Source organism: Vicugna pacos, chromosome 4, assembly GCF_048564905.1.
Source record: "Vicugna pacos chromosome 4, VicPac4, whole genome shotgun sequence".
Lineage (NCBI taxonomy): Eukaryota > Metazoa > Chordata > Mammalia > Artiodactyla > Camelidae > Vicugna > Vicugna pacos.
Genome location: NC_132990.1, coordinates 8,275,793 through 8,296,807, shown reverse-complemented (window position 1 = coordinate 8,296,807; position 21,015 = coordinate 8,275,793). Strand labels below are relative to the sequence as shown.

Genomic DNA, 21,015 nt, shown 5'->3' with positions numbered 1-21,015 from the left:
TGTCTCCATTTTAATCTAGGTCAGAGATGCCCAGACTAGAGTCTGCAGGCTACATCTGGACCATCGCCTGGTTTTGTATAATCCTGGAGCTAGGAATGTTTCTCCCCTCCACCATTTTTAAGTTGTTTGAAACAATCAAAGAGTAATATTTTATGCCCCTGTGAAACTTACATGACATTTACATTTCAATCTCCATAAAGTTTCACTGAGACAAAGACACACCCATTTAGCTGGGTACTGTCTGTGAATGCTGTCACACTATAATGGCAAACTGAGTGGTCACAACAGAGACCATACATTCTACAAACCTAAAATACTTACTAAACGCCCTAGGACAGAAAAGGTCTGCTGAACCCTGATCCAGGAACTGAATGCAGGCGTAGAAACAACTGACGCTGTGTCTCTCTGAGTCCATAAAATGAAGATTAAAAATAGTACCTACCCCCAAGATTTGGTATACAGAGTGAGCAGTTAATAGTTGTAAAGCCATTAGACTAGTGCCTGGCACAGAACATGCCCTTCTCCTCACCCTCAGAATAGCATTTGTTCCCTTGTCAGTCCTGCACATGACTGAAATCAGAAATATGACGTGGGTGGTAATGTCAGGAGGCAAGTCAAGATATTTACAGCAGAGCAGAGGCCCCTCTTTAAAACAAAAGTCCTCAAGTTGGTATCATCTGCTTTGGGTTTGCCTGTGGATCTCCAATGAAACACTTAAAAGACTTAATCCAAAAAGACATATACTGAAAAAAGCTACCTGTGAAGGTTCAAAGAAGGAAAAGGGCTCAAAACCAACGGAGAAAAGGTGGAGACCCCGAAAGCCCTTAGAAACTCTGAGTCCCCCTGACTCACTGAGGAAGAACCCATTTAATGGTCACGTTTTCAGGAAGACACTAAGGTCAACTAAATAGAAATTACTTTTTCCTTCAAATCTCATTGGACATTTGTTTCTGGCAAAAAGTCTGTTTGGTAATGGAAAATAATGATTTTCTATCCTTTAAATCTTGCACCAGGAACTGTTCTGCTAAGATGAATAGTGTCTCTAATGAGACATTTAGAGGTAAAGACCAGTGTTTAGTTAAATTCTTTTTCAAGAGCTAATAATTCTCTAAAGATATGTTCTTCTAATAAATTAGGTGAGGTCAGGTAATGTATTTAGCTAAATATTCCCCTCTGCCTGTCTTGAATTTTTTTTTTTTGCCAAGAGGAACACTCTCTCTCTGATTGATCCTCCTTTAGCATACCATGCCACAGAGTACACAAACATACAGCATCCCCAGAATGAATGCAAATGCTCAGCGGACATTAATTGTAGAATGAGGTGTGAATCTTAATAGGAATGACCTGGGCTGCTTGGAGCAAAGTTGGGCAGGGAAGGGGATGGATTTGGCTCCACCTGATTCATTTGGGTCTGTGAGCTCCAGACTTAAACTCATAAGATTCCTCAAAAAGCTAAAAACAGACTTACCATATGATCCAGCAATCCCACTCCTGGGCATGTATCCAGAGGGAACTCTAATTTGAAATGCTACATGCACTCCAATGCTCATAGCAGCACTATTTACAATAGCCAAGACATGGAAACAACCTTAACATCCATCAACAGATGACTGGATAAAGAAGCTGCGGTATATTTATACAATGGAATACTACTCAGCCAGAAAAACGACAACATGATGCCATTTGCAGCAACATGGATGTCCCTGGAGAATGTCATTCTAAGTGAAGTAAGCCAGAAAAAGAAAGAAAAATACCATATGATATCACTCATATGGGGAATCTGAAAAAAGACACTAATGAACTTATCTAAAAAACAGAAACAGACTCACAGATGTAGTAAACAAACAAATGGTTACCGGGGGAAAGGGGGTGGGAAGGGATAAATTGGGAGTTCAAGATTTGCAAATATTAACTACTATATATAAAATAAACAACAAGTTTCCACTATATAGCACAGGGAACTATATTCAACATCTTGTAGTAATCTATAACAAAAAAGAATATGAAAACAAACACATGTACATGTATGACTGAAATATTATGCTGTACACCAGAAACTGACACCTTGTAAACTGACTATACTTCAATTTTAGAAACTGCCAATAAAATAAAATAAACTCATGGGTAGAATGGTCTTCTACCACAAAGCAGAATTCTCAATTTGAGTTAGGTTAGCTTTTGCTAACTTTAGAGTTTGTTTACCACTGGCTTCAAATGCTTGAGAATGCTCTCAGAACTTGCCCTTCAGCAGGGCTGGGGATCTTAGCATCCATAAGACTCTGGAGAGCGCTCCATGCTCTGGGCCTCAGCTGCCAACTTTTCGAGCTGCGGGAAAACTCCTTCGCTCTTCAGTTCCACCCATGGCTCTCTGCACCTCAGATGATCGTTTTCCTCCCTGTGGCCGTGTTTCCTGCCATTGGCAAGGATGCCCTGCCCCAGCCGAAGGTCTGCAGTGCCTCAGGAGGGTTTCACTCAGCACCCCGCCCTGCCTGAATTTGGCCAACTGCCCCTCTTCACTCAGTGAAGACCTGGGGCCCAATGGTGGTAGGAAAGTGCAACTCTGTAGCTGGAGTCTCTAGGGTCCCAATCAGTCAAGTCTGTCATTTCTAATTCTTTACTTAGGGACATTATCTCTTTTAAACTCCTTGGGGACCACTAGGGAGCTTATCTATGCAGAGCATTAGACAGGACACTACAAATCTGAGTAACTGCCCTGCTATGAGGGAGGCAGTGGTGATGCTCTGGGGCCAGGCAAGGGCAAGATATATGGAAGAGCAGCCACTTAGAAAGATATCAGAGTACTTTACAGGAAAACTCAGCTTTCAGGTCATGTTCTATTGCTTCATAACTGAGTAGCCTTGAACAAGTTAATTTCTCAGGTCTCGATCTCCTTATTGGTAAAAGGCGGCAGTCGCAAACAGTCCAGCGGAAGAAGGTGAATTGACTGAGCAGATGGTGGCGGCTCAGAGAACAAATGATTCTTCTAAAGGGCACTGCTGCTTAGGGCTGCATGTAGGTGTCAGGGCCTTGTGTTACCAAGTCCCCCAGTTGCACGTAAAGCTGGAACTTTCTGGCAACTAATTCCATTTTTCTAAACTATTATTTGGCCAAAGAACATACATCTGGGTGAGTGCATAGTCCAAGGACTGTCATCTTATAACCTCTGCTTTGGACTCCATGGGTCCCTCGTGTCATAACTGAGTATCAAGTGTCTTTGCTTTGGACTAGTGACCTCTTGATATTCAAAGGCTCTGGATGGTAGTTGTAGCCATGGATGAGCAATAACAAGTAGGAAGTAAATTAACTGTTGCTTCATGAATATTGTTTTTTAAATAGAGTCTTTCAAACCATGAGGTCATAGGGTGTGCATATGATGAAGGAGAACCCAGCTTGGTGGAGAAGCAGCTGAAGATCCCTGCGCCAAGTCACCCAGTGCTTCCTCAGGTCCTGACCCAGAGTTACTCTTCAGCAAATATTTGCTGCATGAATGGATGGACAGATGCATGGATGGATGGATCATGGATGGATAAATACACTTATAGTCTCATCAAAAGTTTAAACACCTTTGACTCCACGCATAACTTAATTCACCTGTTGGGGGTGATCAGAGAGCATATTAAGTAATCAGTGAGTCCAGCTTTCAATACTATCCTTCTCTTCTTTGTGCCATGTTGCATTTCTGTTACATTCCTCTTTCTCCCTTCAAGTCACTTTCGCCAGATTTCATCTGTATAAGGAATATTGATGGATTGGGTGCACACATCATTTGTGCCTGGCCCAACCCTTTCTAGAAATCTCCCTGATTCTAAGCCACATAATACAAGGATTTAGTTTTTACAGGAAGAGTATTTGGTGCTAAATCATTCCATCTTGCCATTCCTAAGAGAGGTATTATACCAAGTAACAACAGAGAATGGAAGTTGATTTGATAACCTACCAGAGGGAGGGGGAGGAGAGGGAGGGAAGGAGGGAGAGATTCTAGGGTTTTGGAATGAGAGACTTGAGAAGGGAAAGGATACAGGGAGAGGGGAGAAAGGATGACAGAGGGAAAGCACATTTCAAGAAAGGTGAGAGTTGTAAAATAAACTGACATTTCCCCTCTTCCTTTTACACAATAAACACTCTTCTCAAAGCTGGGCAAAAACACTTCCTAAGGGAGCTGCTGTGATCTAACCATCAGAAGCACAGGTAGAGGGGCATTTTCATAGCAGGGCATTTATTCTAGAAAGCTAGACATTTTTAAAGCCAAGGCACATGATTTAAAGAGAATGTGAGTTTTGAGAAATAAAAAGAGATAACAACTTTGTTTAAAATACGCTTGGTGTCATTACTGCTTCCAGCATAAGACTCACAGCATTAGATCATTATTACGGTGGCGTCTAATCGGGTAGTTTTTCTGCTCTTTAAGGGCAAGGAATATACTTCATCAAACCACTTCACTGCCGGTTGAGCTTTCTGAATATTTAAATGCTGATGATCTGTGCCTGAAGCTAATCCAAAGATCTTTGCCTTTAATGAGAAACCTGATGAACTGGTCTAACTGAGTAGACACTCTAGGAAAACCTCCAGAGAACCCTGTCGGGGGTTCCTGATAGTAAAATCAATCCTACTCTTGATTTTCACGCCCCTCTGAGCCCCCTCAGGGCTAATGGAATGGGTAATTTCCTCTTCACCCAGATGGCCATGATTGAAGCTGTGGAAAACAGAAACCGAGAGAGTCAAAAAAAGAAAAAAAAAAGAAAAAATAATAGAACTGTCACATCCCCAGGGATGGTGGCTTCCTCCAGCCACCAGGAGGCTCCAGAAGGAGGAATAACCTATTTCTGAGAAATTCCAGTGCTAGGACCTCATCTCTGCCTACCAAAGTCAAATAAAATCTAGATATTATGAAATTACTTTTATACATAGTTTTAAAAGCTAGAAAGTCTCTTTTGTCTTAAAATTAGCTATAGAGTCAAGATAGTGAAGCAGAAATTGATTGTAGGCCTGCCCTGCCAAGTGTTAAAATAAGAGTTCACAAATGAACTCATGGGTTAAATCTGGCCCACCGTCTGCTTTGTTGACAAAGTTTTATTGAATCATAGCCCACTCATTCATGTGTTGTCTATGTCACTTAACAAAAGCAGAGCTGAGTGGCTGCAACAGACACCATGCAGTCCAGAAAGCAAACAAATGTATGAACTACACCTGACCTAGAAGAATCATTCAGCCTCAAAAATGAGAATCTTACATATCCACATTCTCTAGTTCACAGGATATTAAGAGGCCCAAAGATACCTTTATAAAATCTTTTAAAATAAAACTCTCTTAGAGTTACACATCTATTAGAATGGCCAAAATCCAGAACACTGAAAATACCAAATGCTGGTCAAGATGGGGAGCAACAGGAACGCTCATTCATTGCTGGTAGGAATGCGAAATACAGTCAATTTGGAAGACAATTTGGCAGTTTCCTACCAAATGAAGTACATTCTTACCATACAATCCAGCAATCAAGCTCCTTGATATTTACCCAAAGGAGATGAAAATTTATGTCCACACAAAAACCAGCACGTGGATGATTATGACAAGTTTATCCATAATTGCCAATGCTTGAAAGCAACCAAGGTGTCCTTGTCCATTTACCAAGGTGAATGGATAAACTGTGGTACATCCAGACAAGGGACTATTATTCAGTAATAAAAAGAAACAAGTTACTGATGAAAAGACATGCAAGAATAAGATTAGCATATTGCTAAGTGAAAGAAGCCAATTTCAAAAGGCTACATACTGTATAGTCCCAACTATATGACATTTTGGAAAAGGCAAAAGTATGGAGACAGTTAGCAGACTGATGGTCTCCTGGGGTTAAGGAGGAGGGAAGAACGAACAGGCAGAGCACAGAGGATGCTGAGGGTAGTGAAAGTGTTCTGTGCTATGACAGGGACACATGTCATTATACTATTGTCCAAACCCATGGTATGTACAACATCGAGAGTTAACCCTAAGGTATATGAACAGTGGGTAATAATTATGCATCAATGTAGGTTCATCAGTTATAATAAATGTACCACTCAGGTGGGGAATGTTGACAACGGGGGAGGTTAGGCATGTGTTGGGGCAGGGCACATAGGGGAAATCTGTGTATCTTTCATTCAATTTTGGTGTAAATCGAAAACTCTTCTAAAAAATAAAGTGTATTAAACAAAAAAAACCCTCTGTTAGTCAATGAGATTGTGCAGGTCATTAAGAGCTGTTTACCAGCCATTTCCAGTTTGCACCTCTGGACACCCGACAGAATTGCATTTCCTGTTGGGTGGGGCCGGAGGACTGGTTCTGGCCACAGTGGTTAAGCAGAAGTGACGTGTATCACTTCCAAGCTGAAGCAGGACCTACCACGGCTCTCTCTTCCTTTTGGCTCAACAGCTGGCAGATCCAAGCCTGGGATGGCCCGGGAGTGACAATGATGAGCAGAACCCCCAGCTGACCTCTGCAGGATACTAGAAATAAGCCTTTCTTCAATCTACAGATTTAACGCAACCCCTATCAAATTACCCAGGACATATCTCACAGAACTAGAACAAATGATAATAAAATTTATATGGAACCACAGAAGACCTAGAATTGCCACAGCATTACTGAAAAAAAGAAAGATGCTGGAGGAATAACTCTCCCAGACTTCACACAATACTACAGAGCTACAGTAATCAAGAAAGCATGGTATTGGTACAAAAACAGACATATGGACCAATGGAACAGAATAGAGAGCCCAGAAATGAACCCACAAACTTTTGATCAACTAATCTTTGACAAAGGAGGCAAGAATATACAATGGAATAAAGACAGTCTCTTCAGTAAATGATGTTGGGAAAACTGGACAGCAGCATGTAAGGCAATGAAGCTAGAACACTCCCTTACACCATACACAAAAATAAACTCAAAATGGATCAGAGACTTAAACATAAGACAAGATACAATAAACCTCACAGAAGAAAATATAGGCAAAACATTATCTGACATACATCTCAAAAATGCTCTCCTAGGGCAGTCTACCCACGGAATAGAAATAAAAGCAAGAATAAACAAATGGGACCTAATGAAACTTACAAGATTCTGCACAGCAAAGGAAACCAGAAGTAAAACAAAACAACAACCTATGGAATGGGAGAAAATTTTTGCAAATGAAACCAACAAAGGCTTGATCTCCAGAATATATAAACAGCTCATACGACTTAAGAAAAAGACAAACAACCCAATCCAAAAATGGGCAGAAGACCTAAACAATTCTCCAAGGAAAAAATACAAATGATCAATAGACTCATGAAAAAATGTTCAATATCACTAATAATCAGAGCCATGCAAATCAAAACTATGATGAGGTATCACCTCACACCAATCAGAATGGCCATCATTCAAAAGTCCACAAATGACAAATGCTGGAGAGGCTGTGGAGAAAGGGGAACCCTCCTACACTGCTGGTGGGAATGCAGTTTGGCGCAGCCACTGTGGAAAATAGTATGGAGATTCCTCAAAAGACTAGGAACTTACCATATGACCCAGGAATCCTGCTCCTGGGCATATATCCAGAAGGAAACCTACTTCAAAATGATACCTGCACCCCAACGTTCATAGCATTGTAAATAGTGCTTATTTACAATAGCCAAGACATGGAAATAGCATAAATGTCCATCAATGATGACTGGATAAAGACGTGGTCTATTTATACAATGGAATACTATTCAGCCATAAAAACTGACAACATAACACCATTTGAAGCAACATGGATGTTCCTGGAGAATGTCATTCTAAGTGAAGTAAGCCAGAAAGAGAAAGAAAAATACCATATGAGATCGCTCATATGTGGAATCTAAAAAAGATAAAAATAAATAAATAAATACAAAACAGAAACAGACTCACAGACACAGAATACAAACTTGTGGTTGCCAGGGGGACGGGGGGTGGGAAGGGACAGACTGGGATTTCAAAATATAGAATAGATAAATAAGACTGTACTGTGTAGCAAAGGAAAATACATAAAGGATCTTGTGGTGGCTCACAGCGAAAGAGAATGTGACAATGGATGTATGTACGTTCATGTATAACTGAAAAACTGTGTTCTACACTGGAATTTGACACAACATTGTAAAATGACTATAACTCAATAAAAAAAAAGTTTAAAAATTTAAAAAAATAGTAAGAAAGAAGTAAGCCTTTCTTATTCTAACCCACTGAGCTTTTGGGGTTGTTTCTTTGGGAAAATCTAGCTTAATCTTGACTGATACAGAGCTGATCAATAGCTGTGGTATTTATTATATTTGCAAAATTGTGTCTTCTCTCTCCTGTCGATGATGTGGCCCATCTGGAGAAGCAAAGCTGATGTGGCCATGAACTTCAGTCTTCACTCAGATCTCTTCGACACCCAGAGGAGTCTAAGTGCTTGGTCCGTGGAAAATCATATTAAAATCTTGGCCTTGTATTTTCAAGCACCTCAAAATTCCGGAGTGTCTCGCTCTGTCTTACTTTCTTCCTCCTAAAAAACTCTCTTAATTCGTGCCTTTCTGTCGAGGCACTGTGGTTCCACCTTCAAACACTGCGCAGCCTCCTAAGGAGGAAAGTTCTACCTCTCTGATTAATTTTCTACCAAGAATCTCAGCTTCTGTCCCTTCCACAGAGGGCACAAGAGGAGAACGAGTCTAACCAAGTAAAAAGGCTAGAGAAGGTTGTGAACCCCCACAGCTAGAACTGTTTACCTCAAGGCAAATCATGGTCATTTCTGCTAGTGTCTCAGTGTCTTTACTGCTGTCTCTTTTGTTTTCTTTCTTGACTAGTTCAAAAACCAGGTAGGAAACAGGAGGTTTCTGAGGCGTCCCTCAAACCCCAACAAAGTCCTTGCAGGAAGTTTCCGTAACAACAGTTCATTGATTGCGCATTATCCCTTTGCTGCATGGGAGGGTCACGGGTGCCGTGGTAAGTCGGAGAGCAAGATGGGAACACCTTGTTGTAGCCTCGTTCGGGTCTCTTCCACCGGTGACTCCTTCCTGGCACCATCAAGTTTGCACAGCACTCCAACCAGAGGTCCAGTTCCCACCCAAGAAGATCGATACTTTCATGACACGTGTGCAAAGGGCTCGCTGATCCCCCAGGGCAACCTCAGTCTTGGTAGCAGGTTTCCAACCGACCCTCGAAAGTCTTCCCTTCTGCGTTGTCGGTTTGTCTGCTCTTCCCATTCAAACCTGAACTCTCTCTCTGCCGCACTGATGCAGAAGGGAACATGTGACTACTTGAAGAGAATGATCAAAAACACAGGAAACTACCCTCTGAACCTCTCTTTCCAATGTCACGTGATTTCTGACTGTTTCATCCTTCAGACACACAACACTGACTTCTTCACGAGGGCCTTCTGGGCGTCACAAACGTGCACATCACAGGAAAGCAGCTTTGACCAGGCCACGGAGTTTACTTCCCAGATCTATGAACCATGGCTGACTGCTGATCCCTGCCTCCCCTACTGGCATGATGACTACTTTCGGGGCTGTCAACAAAGTCAGGTGCTCGCACAAGGTCCAATCTACAGCACTCTGATTATAAGAAACAATCTGGAATCTTCTTTGATCCGCTCGTTTACTCATGAAATCCAGCAGGTCACTGAGTCTTGCTGCAACGTCTCTTGGGACCCTCTTCTATTCTCAGTCTTCTCTACTTTTATCCTTGTTCAGGTCCCTGGCATCTCTTGCCTGGGCAACAGACCTAACTAACTGGTCCTCCTGCCCAAAGTCTCCACCCTCTGGTGCCATGGTCTTGGTGACCAACAAAACTACCTACTGCCTTATGGCTGCTCAGCACAGGGGCAAAGAGCATGGGTGTTAGTGTCAGGTAAGAGCAAGGTTCAAGTCCTGACTCTGCCCCAAGAGGGCAGGTCCTTTCTTCATCTCTGACAGGGAACTGTAATGACACCCACCTCGCAGAGTTTGGGAGGACTGAGCGGAGTAATGTGTGTAAGGCTCTTAGCACAGTGTTTTGGCATCCAGTAAGAGCTCAATAAGTGTTCATTATCCTATGTTCCAAGCATTTGAGGCCCTGCAAGTTCTGATCACAGCAGACCGTGCAATCCCTGTCTCCTGCAGTCTGCACAGAGGATGTGACTCCTCGTCCAGAGGGTCCCACCCTGTGCTTCCCAGGCGCTGCTGGTCCACAAGCCCTCAAATGGATCAGAACTTTACTTTCACCTCTAGCACGCACATCCCGGAAATGTAAAGAGAGTAATCAGACTGTCGTGTTATCAACAAGGCTTTCATTAGGAGACAATACTCTAAAATCACCCATATAGATGATATGTTGCTTTCTGAAATTGGTACAATTTTGGGATGTCCTGATCATCTTAATCTCTCAAGAACAAAGGTCATCTTTTTAAAGCTTACGCTGCCACCTTAAATGCCCACACACATGCTCTTCTCAGACTCACCAGAAGGGGGAGTGCCTGCATAAAGCAGGGATCTAGAGCACTGCCTCTCCGGGGGACAGCTATTTGCTCCAGAAGTCATAATCCAGGGATACTGTGTGGGGTTTTTTTTTGTTTTTTTTTTTTTTAATTATCAGAAGCCCATAAGACGGAGGCATCTCTGCTCTTGCAGCTCTTCATCCATACCTGTCATAGCACAGCCCAAGCTTGCTATTCTTATCAAAATGAATTTTCTGTAATTTTCATGGACTAAATTCTAGTTCCAGACCAGAATACCTGAGTTACCTGAATTCCAAACTGGCAATGACTCCTATTCATGCTTCATTTCATCCCTGGTAGCTTACACAGAGTGAACACATCATCACGCTCAAGAGGACAGACTCTGGATTCAAACCCTGCCTCTGTCACTGGCTAGCTGTGTGATCTTGGGTAAAATGCTTCATCTCTCTGTGCCTCAGTTCCCTCATCTGTAAAATGGGCACAACCACGGCACCTCGCTCCTGGGTGGCTGTGAAGATTAAATGAGTCAATATGTGCAAGGACTTAGAACACTGGTACATAGTGAATCAATACTGCATTTGATTTTGCTGCTCCTCCTCCTACTGCTCTGTAGTTAATCATCCTGAAGCACCACTGACCAGTGAAAGAGAAGTGACACTCAATATATCATCTTGAAAGCAACTTAGCAAAGGAAACCTTGTCAACGGATTCTCCTCTACTTGGAGTCAAAGCTCTCGCCGATGGCCACAGGAGGGGAAGAGGCAATGCAAAATACAAAACAGAAAGGATCACTTACTTATCCTGGATTTCACTCTCAGAACGTCATGGTGGTTAAATCCCCTAAGAAAATGTACAGCTCTAATAACTGCTGATGGTTCATGAACAGCCACCCAAGCGACCCCACACTACTGAGACTGTTGTTAATGGAGAAATTTGGCAGCACCCAGAAATACTGCCCGGCCACCTGAGCCAGGCTAACCCATACATTACAAGCATTCTTACTTCACAACATCATTTCCACATTCCCTGCAGCAAGAATACTTCGTCACCCCTGTCACCCCTACAAATGTCTGCCCCTATTACCTGAGTTCATTTTTATGGATTTCCACTATTTTCCTTTCCAGCTTCTGCGACTGCTTGGGGAAAATCTCAAACTCACTGATGTAATTCTCAGGATGTTCATCAGGATCGTAATCACCGAGCTCAGCTGTAACCAGTGGAAAATAAAGAGAGAGAGAGAGAGAGATTAAAAACAAGAGCAGGGTGCAGACGCGACGGCTCCCGCCTCCCAAAAGGAGTGCATGGAACAAGCTCACTCAACAAAACGTGTTGGTGTCCTCGGGAAGACCACAGCCTGCGTGTCCAGAAGGTCATGTTCTAGTTCAGCCTTGGCTGTGTTAGCCTGGGCACTTGCCAACCTCTCTGGGTCTCATTTTCTTCATTTATACAATAAAGGAATTAAAATCATTGTATCTCAAAGGGGGCACTATTGGCATCTGAGGAAATAATTCTTTATTGTTTCAGATATTCCAAGGCATGGTGAGACTTAGCACCCCCACCCTTCAAGTTCTAAGTGCTGGCGGTGATACTGCCACCCAAAATGCCCTCCATTCTTTCCAAATACTCCCCGTGATAGGAGATGGTACCACTTCTAGCTGGAAACCACTGGGTGTTCCTGAAGGTTCCTTTCACAGTTTACTTTCTCTGAGTCGAGGAATTCCCTGGCTGGAGCTGCCTGCTCTGAGATTTGAGCAGGTGTGGCTCATTCAGTGAAAAGTCACAACATAAAGACACCCAAGAGGATTGTGCTTAAAAATAAACGGATTGCTCTTCAAATTAAAGAGTGTGTGTCTAAGTATGGCTGAGCAGCCCTAAGGTTGTTGCTGTTCTGATATAGCGCACCACCAGAGGGTCTTTAAGGGTAAAAAGAAATGCCTGCACATCTGTGAGCACCTAGAGGGTCTAGGAGAGGATGGACTTGGGATGTGCATGGACCACAGCCTAAAGCAGCAAAGGTGATGCTGTGCGCTGGGAATACTTCCCACTGATCCCACAAGCTTGCTAAGGAAAATGACGCAGAAGGGGAAAGTATCTCAGGCAAAATGGCCCAGGAAAGGAGATCAGAGATGGTGGGGAAATTGTATTGCAAGAATCTGATCAACAACATGACTTTGAAGTAGAATAAAAATCCATATGCCGTAAGCACATCTGCACAATCACATCCAAGTCTGTAATTTGTATCTGCTGTCCCTTCATTGTTGAATCATCTAATGACTGTGAAAGGACAGAACTGGGAGGAAAGCAAAGCTCTTTAAAGCTTCTTAATAGAGTTCAAATTAGAGTTCTTAATCTAAAATGGATACCACATGAGGAGGACTTTTAAAATAAAACCCCAAATGCCATCAACCACAGCGGGGGAATTAATTTGATCATATCAAAATTAAAATATTTCTGTTCATTAAAGGACATCATAGTCAAAATAATAGATGACAAGTGAAAGAATATATTTGCAAAATCTACATTGGACAAGGGTTAATATTTAGAACAGAGGAAAAAATCCCTACAAATCAATGAGTGTATGGGCAGGAAGACCATAGGAATATGGGTCAAGGAACATAAGCAGCTGTTTCACAGACAGGGAAACCCAAAGGGCTCATTTACGGAGAGCTGCTCAAACTCTTCAGTGACGAGAACTATGCAAGCCAAAACCAGGGGACGTGACTTTCTGCCTACGAGGGTAACAAAAAGTTTAGGAAGTCGGATGATTCTTTGGATTCTAAGTGCGGGCAGGGACATGAGGAAATGTTAATGCTTGTGCACGTCTGAAGATTTTCTCTTCTAGAGAGCGAGCTGGGAGTATTTAGTCTAACATGATCTGGCAACCCCACTTCTGGGAGTATATTCTAGAAAAACTGGGTGCAAAAAAGGATATGGGGCAACTTGGGTGTTCATTGTTGGTGGGAGCAATAAATAAATAGCACATGGACAATGCACCTTACTGGATACTCCGTGGCAATTAAAAGCAACAAAATAGATGTATACCTAGCAACCCAAATAGATCCCCTAGTGTTCTGAGCATAAAAAGGAATGAGTTCTGTAGCCCTATTTGATTTATGAAATTTAAGAGTATATACAAACAAAAGAACACTTATCATTTCATAAAGATATATGCCAAGTCAAAGATATATATGAACCCAGTTGTTGCCTTTAGGAATGCAGAATAATGAAAAAAAGGAAATCAGTCAGTCAACAGATGGGCCTAAATGGACCAGTGATCAAAGTGGGCCACCGACTAATGATTAACTCAATCTAAATTTCAAAATACACGTGACACACCTCCACACACACACACACACCCCTGTGAGCTGGCTATGAACCTCTAAAAATGTAGGAGATGATATAACCCAATCCTGCTTCTCCACCAGGAATGGACCACCCACGGGAAACTAGGTCATGGGCAATGCAAATGGCAGCTTGCACAGTGGTTGGTGGGGGCGGCACTGTTTGCGGCAGGCACTTCTCTTTCCAGGAAAACTTGTGAGGTTCAATGGACTTGTACTGCTGAACACAGCAAATAAGCAGCCGGGCAAACGCCAGCAAACCAAGAGAAGAAACGCCATGACCCTGCGCAGGGTTGCTGACAAGGTAAATGGCAACACCTCCGCCATCACGTGCCTGGCTTTCTCCTTCTCTAAAGCTTGGCTTTAACTCTGCCATCACCTGAAGCAAAAGGCAGTTGGTAAATGATCAAAGATTTCTAACTTCAAATTCTGTTTCCATGCCAAGAGGAGCTGGGTGAGCAGCCTGTGGCTCTCTCCTACATGGAATGTTGAGAGCAAAGTTACAAGAAATGACATACAACCCACAGGGTGGCTTTCGATTTGAAATAGGCCCTAGCACCTTTCTAAGAGAATGCCATTGTCAGAAAAATCCAAAGAGTTGAAGCAAAAGGATGAATGTGATGAGGCGATGGTAAGTATAAAGGGCAACTCCCCTGGTTTGGAGAGGACTCGTTCCAAGAGAACCTGAGACACAGGATGTTACAGGACGTTGTAGCCCCACGGTCAGCTCCTTCAGGAGCCTTCTCTGACCACCGCTGCTGGGTGAGGAGGGGCCCTCCTGAGGTCAGAGCAGGGACCTATGCGTAGCTTTATTTAGACATTAACACATCATCGCAGCTGCCTGTTTATGTCTGTCCCCTGCCCCCAACAGGACTTCGTAATACAGTGCCAGCCACCCAGCAGCCGTTCAATGTTTGGAGAACACATGAACAAATAAATGGATGAGGCAGTGAACCAACCACTCTTTCCCAAGTAGCAAAAAAGCATACAGGCGGCGGGGGGCACAGCTCAGTGGTAGAGCGCATGCTTAGCATACATGAGGTCCTGGGTTCAATCCCCAGGACCTCCATTAAAATAGAAGAAAGCAAGCGAGCATACATCGGTGCAATTCGGGCAAGTGCCTTGGTTTACTTAACATATTTAGTGGAGAACTTACTATGTGCTGGATACAGAAAGACTGCAGTAAAAAAAAAGACCCCCAGGGTCCTATTTCCATGGAATTTAGACTCCACGTAAGAGACAATGCATAATAAGTCCGAAAACAACTCAGCAAGATAATTTCAGATATAAGCGCTTAAAAGACAACAAAACAGGGGCATGAGAAGGAATGATGCACAGAGTGAAGGCAACGTTAGTAGTCCAAGAAGACTTCTCAGAGGAAGTGACATCTGAACCGAGTCCTGAATATCTAGAAGGAACCACAGACCCGCAGGGATTAAACACACGAGGCAGAGGGGATAAGAACAGTAATTTCACCATGGTGCTGTTCTGTAGAAGGATCAGGAAAGATACTGGTACCGAGAAAGGATATAAATAGATCCCCAGGGTTTTGTGCATTTGTTTTCCAATCTGTCTTTTGAAAGACAAGGCATTGCATGTATTGAATATGCTCATTGTGTTCAGCACATACAGGAGGCAAAACTCTGAGTGGCTGCCTGTTTCATGCTCTCAGAACGTACTGAAGCCTGAACCATGCCCCTTCAAAGAGCGTTTGCAAACAAGAGGCCAATAAAAAGTCACACGTCCTCTGCTTTCTAATCCTTTACTCCACATTCCCTATCACTCTCTGTGGCATAAGCAGTTCTGACAAAGCAGATCTTTATCTGCATTTGTAACGATCTCCAGAGCGGCTGTAACATCACCCGGAGCATCAGAGAACTGCATGAATCCTGCTTTTACTGGACTTGCTACAAATGGCCCGTGGACACTGCTGCATTTTGGAGCTGAAAGGTTTTCCTGAGGTCTGCCAGTCCACTTCCAGCTCCACTTTGTCCACAGCATCTGTGCGTGTCGTCAGTGATAATGGCAATGAGGGATAAAAGAGGGCCCTGATCATCTGGATGGAGGCTTTGTGGCTTTATTCCAAACATAAAACAGGATGGAGAGTTTCCCATTACGGATCCACATTGAGCTTGTCCTCGGAGAATTGACCATGATTCACTAATGCCTAAATGCATCCTGAGATCTTCATACGCTGGTCTGTTGCTCGTATTAGTATCGATTCACTCTTCCCTTGTGGAAGACAGTGTCCCCTAACAGGAACCTGCAGTTTCCACAGAGAAGGAGAACCATGGGGTCTGAACATCCTCAGCTCTACGTAAGAGAGGGGGCTTTCAGAAGCACATACTCCACTCCAGGCAGACAGAAGGACTATTTCCCATCATGGCATCACTGTCGTCTGACTTTAGACTTGAATGTCTCTAAGGGTTTTAATATCACTGCCAAAATCTGCTGAGCAGCACCAGGTTGCTCCCAGGGGGAGCAGAAAAGCAACACAGACTTCAGAATTCTCAGAGAGCACACGCACCTGGGAACAGGGTTCTGGGAACCATTTCACAGCACAGAGCATCCCACGGGGACAGTGGTGAGTGACAGTGAAGCCCCCAGGAAAATGACAGGTGTCTCTCTTAAGCTGTGAATGTAGCTTGGAATTGCGATCAGACAGACCCTTGTCATGATCCACTTATGACCCCATCATAAGCTCCTTTGTTATTCCAGATCCTCCATATGGATGGCATGCTCACCTCATAACCTCTCTCTCCTCCCTTTCTTCCCTCCCTCCTTTCCTTCCCCCCACCTCTCTCCCCATCCCTCCTCTCCTCTCCTGGCTCCCCTCCCCGTGCCCCCTTCTCTCATAAACACGTCATCAGCATCCGTATTACAAATGGCTGGACCACCTGGGTCCCTCCAAACAGGCCCTGCTGCCAGCTGCCTCCCGACTGGCCCAGGGGAGCAGACACCTGAGTCGTTCTTCACTTGGGTCCTGGGCCTTGGAGACTGCCTTTCCTCAAACAGTCTTTTCTCACAGGTGGAAACATCCAGAAGCCAACCGTGGGTCAGAAGTGCTTGCTGCTTCCCACTGCCCCACCCTCTGGGGCTTGTTAACCCTGAGACGAAGTCTCATGAAATCTACACACAGCAGTGAAGGAGGCATGACCACCTGATTAAATATATGAAGACATTGACGCTTAAAGAGTTTAAATCATTCGTTGATGTGAAATAACCGGGAAATGAGAAGTCAGGTTCAAACCGAGAAACGGCAGATGGTGAGCCTGGCGCTCTCCTCACCAGGCTACGGCCAGGCTGGAAAACCTGAGGATTAGACACAGTGCTCACACATGCAGATACACACCTGCTACTGGTGTGAATATATATGCATCAAAGCTTTGACATTTCACTTCAAACATGTGAGATGACCCTGGTTTAACACCTACCTTCTTGGACACAGATTCCCCCCCTCAATACACCCATCACTCCCCACACCTGCTGGGAAGAGCACACAGCATAGAACACCGCATGTCCCTCCAGAGCTTCTTATAAAGTCCTGCATTCTGGCCCCTTTGACAGAGAGGCTCTGAGCTCTCCCTTGGGGCCTCAAGGACCTCTCTTCCTGCAGAGGCCCCTGTGATCACCGCAGCCCAGCCTCCTCCCACCGGGACGTCGCTGGCTTAGGAGGGAAGGGGAGGAGGGGCGTGTTGCTAAGTGCCCAGCCCTACCTGGCCTCAGACCACGGGAGTGACGGGATGAGGTCAGGGAAGGGGAGGCTCTGAACTGCCAAAGCTCTACTGCCCAGTACAACGGTGGCCAACTTACCTTGAACGATACAGGCACCCAGGTAGGCGGCATCGGAAAAGGAGCAGAGCAGTCGACCATGGAAAATATCTCTCTTAATTTGCAGGTACAAAAGGTACCTGTAACACAAAAGCAGAAAGAGTCGTCCTAATGTTTGGCTGAGGCCTAGAAGAAGAAGTCTTGTTCACGCCTCCTCCACAGTTACCAGAGCCCTGCCCACGCCCCTCGGGGGGCAAGCTGGGAAAACCCTCAAGTGTCTGTAGCAGCATCCAAAGCCGCGTGGCTGGTCCCTTCCAGAGAGACACGCCAAGGACCGAGGAGAGCCACAGGGCCTGGCAGTCACTGTCCCTGGTAGGAAGTCCCACATGATGACAGCCCCAGCCACTGTCACCGCCACCTGCATCTTAGGTACAGGCTGCCCAAGCTCTTTGTGAAACAGAGAGTCTGGTCTCAGGGGCAGACAGACTCACATTAACCCATCTCAAAAAGACTTGGTTATGAGGCTGGGAAGCTAACTTACTCACAGCTTGAGATGTCATCTGTTTAACATGCTCTCTCCCTCCCCAGGGATGGGAGACTAAGCTGACTGCAGGGCCAGGCAGGCCTGAGACCAGGGAACGTGGGCTGGCGATAGGGCGTCGGGGACCAGAAACGAGGGTACTGGCTCCCATGAAGGGGTCAGCCCAGCACCGCCCTGGAAGCCAGGCCAACGATGGCCAGCTTCCCCGGGACATCACCAAGCCTGGTTTAGAAGTGGAATCCTTTGAATTTTAAACATCGCAGCAAACTATTTTTGAAAACACTGTAGCGCCAAATAAAAAATACTCATGGGCCTGATTCAGTGGGGAAGGGGGTGGGGGGACAAGCCAGTTACCAGACCCTGGTTCAGGCTCATCTTGTCACTGTCCCCTCGTTCCCCTACACTGATTAAGCCCCCTTCAGACCTCCTGGTACTTCTTAGGCAGGTTGATTCTTTCACCGAAGGCTCAGGCCTGGGGACTATTGTTTCTGACTAAAGTAATTTTGCAGATGTGTGCAGATTCTTTGTTTTAGAGTTTAAGTCTCAGTGGCCCATCTTTTTTTTTTTTTTTTTTTGCTTTCCAGGTTCTTGAGGCCCAGGCGGATGCACCACCCAGTCAATCCCAGTCACTGCCTCCAGTGCTCAGATAACCTGATCTTTACTCAGCCTGTGAGGAACCTCACACGCAACCCGGGTCAGAGTGTGACTGAGATGCCCCGATCACACAGGTGCTGCCACCCTAGCTCCCGAGCACTGGAGCTCACCATCTCCGGACACACCAGATGCATTGAAGGGTTCAGTGGCTCACTGGTGGTTCCATCTGATGAATCTTTGTCTCACACCTGCTTTATGCCATGACAGAGCTAGGCACTGGGGGCACAATGGAGGCTCCAATGATACTCTGTATGGAACTATCCCCAACTCTGTATGGAACTGTATACAGGACATAAAGGTAGGCCCTAATAAATTTCTTTTCTGCAAGTTGGTGCATTTTCTCACAGGACCAGTATCACACTTGGTAGACAAGGACCCAGAGCATCTCCCTAAACAGGTGCTTCTCCCTTCAGTCAGTTACCCGGAGCTCCTGTTAGCACGTGGGTTCTGGTTCAGCAGGTCTGAGCGAGGCACGAGACTCCACGTTTCTAATTAGCTCCCCGGTGATGCTGAGCTGCCGTCCCGTGGACCACACTTGGGTAATAAGCCTCTAAACCAGAGGTTCTCAGCCTGACTGCACCTTAGAATCACCTAGGGGAGCTTTGAAATACTATCACTGTTTAAACCGGGACCCTACCCTAGACCCAATTAAATCAGAATCTGGGTCCTCACCAAAAAATGTGTACATGAGTCTTCACAACAGTGTTATTCATACGAGCTAAAACGTGGCTATCAACTGATGAAAGGAAAAAGGGAGGTGGTCTGTCCATACAGTGGAATATTATTCAACCATAAAAGGGAGGAAGTACTTACTGATTCATGCTACAACATGGATGAACCTTGAAAACAGCAAGCTAGGTGAAAAGTCAAAGACAAAAGGCCATGTATTATATGATTCCATTTGCATAAAATGCTCAGAATAGATAAATCTAGAGAGACAGAAATGTAGCTTAGTAGCTGCCAGGGACTGGGGGGAGGGCAGAATAGGAAGGACTGTTTGAGTGCTGGTTTCAAACGTGGGTGATAAAAATGTTCTGGGAGTAGGTCACGGTGATAGTGGCCCAACTTTGCGAACATACTAGACCCACTGAATTGTACACATTAATATCTGCCAAAAGAAAAGAACACTTTCGAAAATCCAATTGTCTTGGAGGAGCAATTCTCAAGTTCTGACATGCTTTAAAACCTCCTGGAGATTGCAGGGCCCCATCCCAGGCCTGAGGCAGCGGTCAAGTTCTGGGGTGATGCTGCTGCCGCTAACCTGGGGACCCGACTTGGGGGACCATGGCCTTAGCCCACTCAGAAGATCAAGGTCACACAACTCCTTGAAATGAGGAGATCTTTCCTTTCATAAAGACTGGAAACTACCAGGCTAAATGCCATGAAATTTCTTTTCTATGTGCTGAATGTACGCATTGAATAAAAAGCGTTCCTTTCTATGTTTTGGTGTGCTTAGGAGTAAAAAACAGCTTCAAATAAATATTTACTGATGAACGAGAGGTTTGGATTCTAATCCCGTAACTCAGAAATCATGTTTGATGAAAGCTCCCTGAGGAAAGAAAATCAGCTTTCACAATAGCCGAGTTTGGGTCTGTGCTCATATTAGTGAACTCTACAGATGGGATCCGGGATTACTGTGGATTCCACATAATCCACTGAGCCTTACAAATGGCTTCAGGTTCAGATACTCAATTTTTAATACCACAGTCACCACAGAAAACAATAATAAAAATGCATTTTCCTTTAGTCTCGCCCCTCCCTGCATGAAGGAATTAAGCAACAAAAACACAAGAGGATCTGAGGTACACATCATTACGCCACCATTAATGATACACTTCTCGATCTAACATGAATTTAAAGATGATTCTGACTGAAAGATTTAAATCCAACAGGCTTTATTACATTCAATTGTATATAGCATTTACAAAAGCCCCAGAAATCTAAAGGACTGTAAGATGACCGTGTAAATGGAGAGATAGAGAAGGATTAAAAAATGATTTCACACGTCCTTTCTGGTGAGTATTTTTACTGTTTTGCTCGTTTAAAACTGCTTTTTTTCTCATTTTTTTTAAACCCCTAAGCCTGGTCATGAATGTGATCTTAGCTTCTCATTTATCAAATTCTTCTTAAATTTTAGATTAACCTTACAATAAAACAACTTATCAAACAAGAAAAATTAAACTCTCTCAAGACAGGGTTTAAATCATGAGTACATGCATCATCCCATGGTTTCCAGATTCCTTTTGAATTCTAAGAACCGTGTTGACTTA

At 44.2% G+C, this 21,015-nt stretch overlaps 1 protein-coding gene across 2 annotated transcripts in view; it reads right to left on the bottom strand.

The window, feature by feature from the left end:
• The window catches only part of FRMD3 (FERM domain containing 3), a 256,004-nt gene that overhangs the window by 69,675 nt on the left and 165,314 nt on the right, over positions 1-21,015 (bottom strand). For both annotated transcript variants that reach the window (XM_006209258.3, XM_006209259.2), the window contains exons 5-6: positions 17,593-17,690; positions 11,522-11,645 (exon numbers count right to left, since the gene is read on the bottom strand). In XM_006209258.3, the coding sequence (XP_006209320.2) occupies positions 11,522-11,645; positions 17,593-17,690 (222 nt within the window). The remainder of the gene's footprint in view (positions 1-11,521; positions 11,646-17,592; positions 17,691-21,015) is intronic.